The following is a 9,538-nucleotide window of genomic DNA, read 5'->3' as shown; positions in this document are numbered from 1 at the left end:
TAAAGGGTAGGAGGTGGAACATTTCATGTTCCGTAGGAATGGGACGCTATTTTCGAATTTATTCATACACATGGTGCTATTCTCCTCGTCGTTGGATGGCAGAAATAAAACGGCGAAGTGTGGAATTATTCTACGAATTGGGACATATAGCGGTATCATGGATGTATATTCCATTGATTTGTGTAGCGTATGTAAGAAAAGAAGGACAAATACACGCCCAACAGGTCTGACAGTAACATAGCCATAGTCAATCAAGTTGAAATACCTATTTGAGTATAATTCGAGAAAAATTCCGATCGATTTCGACCTCATGATATCCATCGGGGCTGCAAGATATATCCCCACGAGGAGGATACGACAATATAGTGTGGAAATTTTATCTATCCTTTTGGCAACTAATCGGTTTTCTAACGGAAATGTATACTCAAATCTTTGTAATGTCGTGTAATTTTTTTCCAGGACGGATATCATGATGGGTTGCTTAGCGTCAGGCAGAATTAAATGATGAGATTGAATTTTATCATAAATCAAGTGTGGCATGCAGCCTGGCGAGATGGTGCTAATCACATTGTGTAAGTTTTGGGTGGGAAAAAGTTCCAAAATTTGAAAGTGTTTCAAAATATGGAAGATAGCTATAAAGCAAAACTAATATAAATGAAGACATTATTCCTTGTGTTTGTGTATATATGTGTGTTGAATACATAAGTATGCACTTTGCACTTTAGTATCTATTTTGATGTCCAATAAATTTTGATATCATTAAGACGGAAATTCCGATTTTTCTGTCATGTAGTTTACTATAATTGAATATTACTAAATTTCTTTATACTCGCGTAATGGTGCGAGACATTTTGTTACCAACGAACACTAAGCCTAAAATGATACTAAAAATGTTGATTGTTTTAGAACAATTTAACGTAGTCGCGACTGTTTCGATCGTATCGTCGAACTCACGTATCCGAATTTGAAATCCTATGGTATGCTTTATAAAAGTACTTGTTTGATATGAAACATTGCAAACTGCAAGTTCTTGTGGGTATATAGCCGACTTTGTGATAAACTACTGCAAAAACTTATGGAACATGTATTCGTCAAAATTTTGAAATTTCGCTGGTCAGTTATTGGAGGTTAAACGAAGGGGGTGATATATATGGGGGTTAAACGAAGTTCGAACGTTGCTTACTGGGTGTTTCTGTTTGATATACTTCATGATTAGGTAGATGATTACTACATACAAGTAGCATAATCATTTCACAATAACCTGTACTTTAGTCTCAAACATGTAAGTATTTTATAAGCAACATACTTACAATGCGGTGGTGTGAAGTGTAACCCTTCGACTTGATTCAAATTTTGGAATTACATGGTCGATGTCAGTACCACCAACACGCAGTTTGTGCGATGGTCAGAATCTGCCAAAATATTTTAGTCCAAAGTTGAAAAACATACGAGTTTTAGCACAGCGAGAGAATTGAAGTCAGCTTGATTGCTCCGCATAGTAAAAATCGCCAAATTTTTAAACTTTGCCATAAAATATTTTGACAAATTCTGACCATCGCAGAAACTGGCTGGTAAAACGTTGGTTGTATTGACATGGACCAAGTAATTTCAGAATTTCAATCAATTTGGAGGGTAACAATTTACCCCATCGAATTGTTAGTCAACAGTTTAGCAGGCTTGCCTCACAAGACAAGTTGTTTGGCCAATAGCATACTAACTCTGGCAAACTAATAAATTCTTATGAAATTAGCGGTATGTATATAGATTTAGAGGTATCCGTAGTTATAGTGGTAATGAAAGACCTAATGTGTAAAAACCGCTCGATAACTGTGCAAACAAACTGGAAGTTTTGTCTAATATGGACCAGTTGTAGATAATTATCGTATTTATGGGTTCATTCTTACAAAATATTTATCATAACGGATAATGGCATGTTATATGCCGAATATAGTGCTCATAAACTGTACTTTCAGGAAAAAGTTGTAAACTCAAAAGTTTCACCGGATGTAGACGATGACGTCACTCAAATTTAAATTCAAACCAAACTCAAAATTCTACCAAAATTTGCCCCAAATGTTCAAAAATTCCCGGAAATTGAAAATTGCCGACGATTATTTGAAAATTTCCTAACAATGCTAAATAATCCCCGGAAAGTTTCAAAATTTCAGAAATTCCTAAAAATGCTCGAAAATTTTTCCTCTCCCGGGAAATTCGTTTTCACCATAATTCGAGATGGTGTGCAAATAAAATCTTTAAAACTAATAATTACAAAAATTGAGAATTCCGACCAGTGTCGTATACAAGTTCGAACACTTCGTTATCTCATAAAAAATTGGACCATCAGGTTTCTGAAATTGGGCTCAAGGTTTAAATTTATACATAGATATTTATTTACAATCATATCAATCTTAGATATCTAAATATATCCGATATTGTTCCTATGCTCACAACTATGCTTACAACTATACTTCACAACTATGCTTGATTCCGCTTGAATTTAGTAATTCGATTAATTAAATCCATACAAATTTGCAGCATTCTGTAAACATATAGAAATATTTATCTAGCAACCACCAATTAACCATTCACTTTTTTCATTTTTCTCCTTACATCTTGGAGAAAATAAAATTCGAGTTACGTTGGCTGGAGGGGTTAGTGGTCTTGCGTTACACAATTGTAACAGGGGTCTGAAAAAGTCGATTTTTGCGTTACATAATTTATGAATGGTCCCTATGGGCCTGAATCCCCAATAACATACAGCAATAAAAATTCAATTCAATATGAAATGCTCGATTTGATCCTATGTATTTGCAAATCCTGTAATGGAACTATGCAATTTCTTAAATCTTGGCTAAACAAACAAACAAACAACAACAGATATGCTTATACAAAAATACATGAAATGAATGGCTTTATTCAGACATTCGAGTTTTTCATTCATATGTGTATGTATGTATGTACTATCCTCGCATTTAGGCGTGTCACCTCATTTGCATAAATCTCAATAGCCCATTTTCGGCGATACGGGCTATCCATGTTGAGTAAACTCTATGACTCTCACGAATGCGTTAAAATATGCAAATGAGGTGACAGAGCCGAGTACGAGGACAGTATGTATATATGGTGCGATAAATAAATTGTTAGCAAAAATAAGAAATCAATAAAATTAAATCAGTCCACAGGTTAATTAAAAAATATTTATGCTAATCCCAAGTACAAATATTTTTGAGTAAAATTTCGACAACTGACAAACCTTCGTTGTTGATTCAATTGTATCCAAATTTGTTCCGTGTGTACGGTACATACTGCCAATTAGTGCCAATCTTATGTGTATGTAACTATGCGCATGTCTTAATATAATTTTTCAATGTGTCCAAACAACGGCGTATGCATATTCCTAAACACAAAGTACAAAACAAGTTATATAATTTTCAAATATTTCAAAATGCGAGTATCTTAATTTTGTAGCTCTAATATGTAGATATTATCGTTCAAATAAATACCTGGTAATCTCCACATTTCCTTTAATCTTCAAATCTTTAAAGTCGGGATGCTTCGGAAGGTTCACCATTTTTAGCGCAGGGGCAGAATTGACCAACATTTGCGTAAACTCTCTCAATCTCACTGCACCCTCATCTGCCTCTTTATTTGTCCCGATGTGTAGCCCCACCAAATCAGGTCGTACCGGAAGTCGCCCCCACTCCAAGGCTGCCTCCCCCTCCTTCCGCTCAGAAAGATCCACACACCACTCCCGGATACGCAAATATCTCAAATTGGGACAAAACCTGGTCAGTAATTCGTACAAGATTTGCAACATCGATGACCTCACGAGAATCTCAACAGTTTCGATAATCTCGCCAAATTTTTCGCAAAGGTGGTAAAATCGGGTCATTAAGGATTTGTAGTGCTGATCTCTTTCTCTTTGGCCGGAATTGAAATGAACGCAGCAGTGCTTGGTCCAGAACCGGACGTGGGTCGCGAGTCGAGGCTCCATCGACATTCCAAAGCGTTCAAAGGTCAAAGGGTCACAGCAGAGGTCGGCATCTCGGAATGAGTGGCGATGCAAATGTAGGACCAGTTTCCGACGGGGATCAGAAAGAATTTGATCATTCCAGGTTTTGCAAACGAGCCGTAAAGTTGGGCCTGATTTGGGGATGAAGGTTCGAATTTTGTCGAAAATCTGGAATATCATTTTGGAAATTTGATTCAAATTTATACGGAATTTGTTATGCAGTACTAAATATTCAAATTTAATACGCAGTTTTAGAATTAAGATAAAATTCAGAAATCCAGAAGAAAATTCAGAAAGATTGACAGATTTGCAATTTCTTACGAGTTGATTTGTTAGCGCAAGATTCACGGGATCCATTTCTTCGGCTTGATGAATAATTATTTGTGTTTACACGATATGAATCTGAACACTGTACTTAAGGTTGAGTAAAATTTCGAAATGCAATGATTGGTTTTAAAGTAAAATTGTGATTTTCTTAATTTGGCTATTAAGAGAAAATTAACTGTCTACACGGTCTCGTCAGGTAGGTCCGAGTGACTGACTGCTCTTTCTACCCTGAACGATTGAGAAAATATAAATTAACGCAAAGTATACATATTTATGTAACTCTGCATGGGGGAAAGGGTCACTGGTCCGATTATACATTTATTCCAAGAATTAGAAAGGTCTTCATATGCAGAGTGGGGAACGTCCATAAATTATGTCAGGCAAGCAATTTTTCATCGCCTCCCCTGTTGAAGGATTGAATGATATCGTTGTTTATGTAGCACATGATAAAGGGGTCTCGAAAATCGCAATTTTTGCGTTACATAATTTCTAAACTGACCCTTTTCACTAGTGCAAACCGGCCTGTGACGCTAAGCTTGCATCGTCTCACCTCTCTCAACCGTTACGTAATTTATGGAGGTTCCCTTGTCCCTTCCCTGGTATGCAAACCTCGGGTACGTACGTATTTAAGTAATCAGCTTGCACAGAAATGTTTCATTTTATATTTTTATTTAAACCCTGAAAACATTTTATTTTTGTACAAACTTGGTTTTTGGGGTTTGTACAATGTCATAAAAATTTTGCATTAAAAAAGTACATATATAGTAATTTACTAAATTTACGCATCAGATACATAATGCCGTACTAAATATGTGGTTTGGATCTCTTGTAGAACATTAACTTGAGCCGGCAACCTTCACACAAATGCGGGGTGGCATCGGATTTCTGTATTTTTCCCTGTTCTTGCAAATATTCTGTCGTTTTCCCTTTCACGATCCGCTTCCTCATTTTCCTGCCAAATTTTCTGTTGCAGTTGACACAGTGCTCGATCTAAAAATATGTCGATCAATAAAATTATCTCTAGTATTTATTATTTATTTGGTCAAAATTTCCGTAATAAATATATTCATGTAGCATTAAGGTACCACAAGAGGTTGAGTATTTCAATTTTTTTCTGGACTTAGCAACATGATTTTTTAGAGAAAATTATGATTAAAATTTGCATCTGCTACCGGCGTAATTTACAAATAATACGTTAGCAACAAGGGCATTGGGGCATTTTTAAGAGCTCCCCGAGATGGAAGGTGGACTTTGAGGCAATAATGGTTGTTATTTAGAATCCTTATATATTTCTGCAGGGTATATAATCGGTTTGTGGGCTCATTTGTGTCTGGTAAAGAGATGTGAACCATTTTTGTCCTCAGAAACATAAAATAATAGGGAGGGCAAGTATAGAAATGCTATTTTGAAAAGTACGGAAGACAATATGGAAATGAGACCCATTATGCTCCCCATGTAAAACTATTTCGCACGATATGGGAATCGTCGCACATTTGTGCTCCGGATGGTTTTGACGGTAGGACGTTTTAAAAAATTTTCATCATGTTCGACTATTTTGGCTATAAATACTTAAGTATAAGTAACAGCAAAAGGTGACATTTACCAAAATTTAGAGCAGTATATTTTTTACAAAATTTGTATTTGAACCAAATTCCCACCTACTATAGTTTCTGAGAAAATCAATGTGAAATCCCTTGCCAACTCTCTTGTGGTACCTTAAGGCGAAAAAAGCAAGCAGTAATTTGCATGCATGCAATTATTTTCAGTATCAGGTCCTAGTGCAGTGACCGCGGAAGTATGGGGACAAGGGGAAATGTCCCCACGGGTATTCGATGTCCCCATTATCTGCCCATATGTATAAATCCCTCCCTTACCCTATCCTGCAATGCTTATGTTCCCACAGCTTCTGCGGCCCCTGGTAGAAAGCAATTTACAAAATGTCCAAATTCCAAAATTTGTCAAAAAATTTATTTCATCCCACCACTTAAATTTACATAATTATCTGTGCAACTAACAACTTTAATAAATAAGCACGGTTCACGCAGTGATTGTGGTAACCCGTAAAATCCCCAACTTGTGTAAAATACTGTTACAAACTTTACCAAAATAAAAAGAAGGCCTTTATCTGAGGATAATTATTTATAAAAATCGTGAGCTATTTTGTCTTGGAAATTTCAAAATTTACAAAATTTACGGATTTTAACCTAGTTCAGAAATTATGTTAGATTTTTGACACCGCGACCTAATTCTTCGAATGCCACGCTTTATCGAATCTATCCGAGGAAGCGACACCTTCGCGGCGGAGGACACATTTTCCTCAATAAATTTCGACACGTCATCTTCGCACCCACGTGACGCTGCTAGCCGAATATCACTTAAAAGTTTCCTAGCCTCACATCTTCCGGGATCTGGCGAGTGGGTGTGAGTGCCCCCAACATACAGTATTTTAGGATTGGTGGGACATTCCGAGGTGTGAATTCGTACAAGACACTGAGCACTTTGGAACTTGTCACACCTCCAAATTTTTTTCTTAACGCCGCTCTTTGCAAATTGGTACAGAAAGCCGTCAACTTGCAACATCTGCTTCCCCTTGTATGATAACACGGTACGAACTTCAAGCGTGGAGAGATCGAGCTACAAATATGAGTAAAAGAGTGGAGATTTTTATAAAACAGATGGAGTTATGTACAATCTTAATAATAATGTTCCTCTTTCAAAGAGTAAATGCATGCACTTTGTATTTTATATATAGTAAATTATGCAAAATCCAGGTAATCTTGACTTGATGAAGAATGCAGTTTAGTCTGGATTTGGCACAATTTACTGAATTTAGAATTCAGGGTGGGTGGATATACTTTACAAAAGGGTAACATTATTTTTAAGAGTTGGAAAAGTAAGTATCAAGAAAGGGATGCATATTAATAGTTTTTTCATAAAAAAATAAGGAAATTCTGAGAAAATCACATAACTCGCATGACCAATGGACCAACGTTTACACAATGAAAGCAAGAAAGCTCTTCCGAAGTTGACCAAAACTTAAAAAAATCCGAAATTTCTTAAAAAGATTACATACATTTTCACTTGCTTGTTGGCTTGAGGTTGCAATTTGGTCCTTTTGTTCATTTTCTTGCACAAGTTTCGATAAAGCTTCCAGTTTTTCGTTAATTTCAGCCGTAATGTGTTCATCTCCTGGTCTAAATTTAATTAAAATAAAATTATCAGATAATTCAAGATAATAGGGACAATTCATTCACGCAGTTATATTGGTAACTTTGTAAATTTTGCAAAACAATTTTTAAGGCTTTTTCGAAAACAAAATAATACGACGCCTGAGAAGTGAGTACAAGTTTACAAAACTTTGTGATCTACTTTTGGCTAGAAATATTTGTATTTTTTAAAAAAAGGTTTGCAACTTTATAGAATTTACGCATTTTACAATGTTGTTACCAAGACCTGAGTGAATTGCCTCAGTAAATATTAATCAAGTGGAAATATTAAAATACTTGTATTTTTTCCGTGGCGTCGGTTCTTGTTCGTTGAACTGGTCAAGGAGTAAGTGAAAGCGTCCTGTGACTTTGATCTGGGTGACCTCCTTTTGAAATTGATGACTCATATTGGCACATATTTTTCGCCACGTGGCGTTCAATTTCCACCCAGACAGAGAAAGCAGCTTCAATTGAGATATTTGGTCGAGGAGGAACAAATCAGTTTCAGGAGTCCAGACAAATTTTGGAGATAAGCTACGAACTTGGGGATTTTCAGAGTCGTCATCGCAAAGTTCGTCTACGATGGTGTTATCCTGGAATAGATAAGATTCACTGATTATGTATGTATTTATCTATGATATGAAACATAAGGTGCTAAAAGGTGTGCAAAAATATTGCAAGCCTTTCAACAAATTAAAATATTCACATTGAAGGAACTCATTCTTTCGTAACTTTGCAAAATCCGTGCGTTTTGCAAAAATAACTTTACAAACTTGTACAAAACACAAAAACCCCCTTGATCTGAGCAAGTTTACAAAAATTTGGAAGGTAGGATATTTCTAAAACTTTGTAGAAATTTGTAATTTTATTTTACAGTTGGATTCGCGAAGGACTGTGTGAATTTCTCATTCATCATTGACATTAAATAATCTCTAAATTTTTAGGTCATTTAAGATAACATTTTGAGGTGAATGATCACTTTTAATTTTAAAATATTTAACTTGCTTGACACGAATTAAATTCTATGCATGTTTTTGCTTACATGACTTTCCTCTTCGTCTTGAGACGGTGGAGGAAATGCGTCGTCATTTCCGGTCTGATCAGGGTATTTTGGAAATATGGCGAAATCATTGTCATCTGCAAAATCCATTTCCTCTTCAAGCTCAACTTCAGTCTTGATAGTAAATAATTGCGAGGAATCGTCTACCTCCGGTGAAACCTTCGACGAAGAAGATCGTCGTCCACCTGTCGAATGAAAATACAGAGCACAATTAACGCAGTCCTGTGTAATTGGTAAAATCCGTACATTTTGTAAAATAATTTTCAATTTTACAACAAAATAAAAACACAGCCTTGATCTGATCTGAGTACATACATAAGTTTACAAAAAATTGTGGACAGATTTTACGTACAAATGTTTTTAAAATTTTGAAAGTTTGAAGTTTACAGCCGGAATTTACGGGTTTTACAACGTTATCAAGGCCTCCGTGAATTGACTCAAAGTTAAATATTTAGTGTTCAACTGCTGTTTATGAAATTCACATTCGATATGTCAAAATTGTGAATTAATTACCTCGTCTTCGTCGTCGTCGTGGAATTTTAGAATTTTGACTACAATCTGTTTCACGCTCGGGCGAAATTACGACTTCAGCTGGAGAATCTGTGTTAAAGTGGGTCATTAATTTAATCAGGCAGCGTTTAATTAGCAAATTAAATTACGTATTCGATTAATATATGTAAGTATTAATAAAGGAAGCAAGGATTTGTAGAATTTACCAAAAGTTACAACTTCCGAAAAATGTGTCCATTTCGCCAATTTTGACACGACCTGTTCCAAATAGGTCACCCTCTCGAGAAGCTCCTCCATGTCGAATAGTTCAGTGTAGGAGTTAATTAGTAATTGCAATAATTAATTATTGAGTAGCAAATTAAAAACAGCAGTTGCCTGCTGGAGAAAATCCTGCTATGGATGTGAAAAAATGTAAACACGGTT

The 9,538-nt window shown here is 35.8% G+C and overlaps 2 protein-coding genes across 3 annotated transcripts; both read right to left on the bottom strand.

Annotated features, from left to right (window-relative positions):
* Positions 1-3,181: 3,181 nt before the first annotated feature.
* On the bottom strand, positions 3,182-4,580 carry LOC110854690. Its single transcript, XM_022103156.2, has 3 exons — positions 4,334-4,580; positions 3,504-4,180; positions 3,182-3,397 (listed from the first exon to the last, which is right to left on the bottom strand). The coding sequence occupies exons 1-3, from the start codon at positions 4,367-4,369 to the stop codon at positions 3,352-3,354; spliced, it is 759 nt and encodes a 252-aa protein (XP_021958848.1). The 5' UTR covers positions 4,370-4,580; the 3' UTR covers positions 3,182-3,351.
* Positions 4,581-5,003: 423 nt separating this feature from the next.
* On the bottom strand, positions 5,004-9,538 carry LOC110854544. 2 transcript variants are annotated; one of them, XM_022102985.2, is made up of 6 exons: positions 9,322-9,538; positions 9,119-9,205; positions 8,588-8,790; positions 7,843-8,138; positions 7,413-7,533; positions 5,004-5,329 (listed from the first exon to the last, which is right to left on the bottom strand). In XM_022102985.2, the coding sequence occupies exons 1-6, from the start codon at positions 9,410-9,412 to the stop codon at positions 5,144-5,146; spliced, it is 984 nt and encodes a 327-aa protein (XP_021958677.1). In that variant the 5' UTR covers positions 9,413-9,538; the 3' UTR covers positions 5,004-5,143. The 2 variants fall into 2 exon arrangements, with proteins under 2 accessions (XP_021958677.1, XP_021958676.1); XM_022102984.2 differs by lacking the exon at positions 5,004-5,329 and adding an exon at positions 6,286-6,973 and having other exon boundaries at positions 9,322-9,536.

The sequence above is a fragment of the Folsomia candida genome, unplaced genomic scaffold (genome assembly GCF_002217175.1).
Source record: "Folsomia candida strain VU population unplaced genomic scaffold, ASM221717v1 Fcan01_Sc010, whole genome shotgun sequence".
Lineage (NCBI taxonomy): Eukaryota > Metazoa > Arthropoda > Collembola > Entomobryomorpha > Isotomidae > Folsomia > Folsomia candida.
Note: the sequence above shows the minus strand (reverse complement) of the source record. Positions and strands in the feature narration are given on the sequence as shown.

Bases quoted from the DNA above. Each gene is read 5' to 3' on its own strand.
- LOC110854690 (XM_022103156.2), bottom strand. From the start codon at position 4,369: ATGGATCCCGTGAATCTTGCGCTAACAAATCAACTC. The intron at 4,181-4,333 runs GTAAGAAATTGC...ATGATATTCCAG, and splicing joins TTGCGCTAACAAATCAACTC to ATTTTCGACAAAATTCGAAC. The intron at 3,398-3,503 runs GTATTTATTTGA...CTTTGTGTTTAG, and splicing joins GGAAATGTGGAGATTACCAG to GAATATGCATACGCCGTTGT.
- LOC110854544 (XM_022102984.2), bottom strand. From the start codon at position 9,412: ATGGAGGAGCTTCTCGAGAGGGTGACCTATTTGGAACAGGTCGTGTCA. The intron at 9,206-9,321 runs GTAAATTCTACA...ACTTTAACACAG, and splicing joins TTCGGAAGTTGTAACTTTTG to ATTCTCCAGCTGAAGTCGTA. The intron at 6,974-7,412 runs GTATGTAATCTT...TCATATTTGTAG, and splicing joins GCCAACAAGCAAGTGAAAAT to CTCGATCTCTCCACGCTTGA.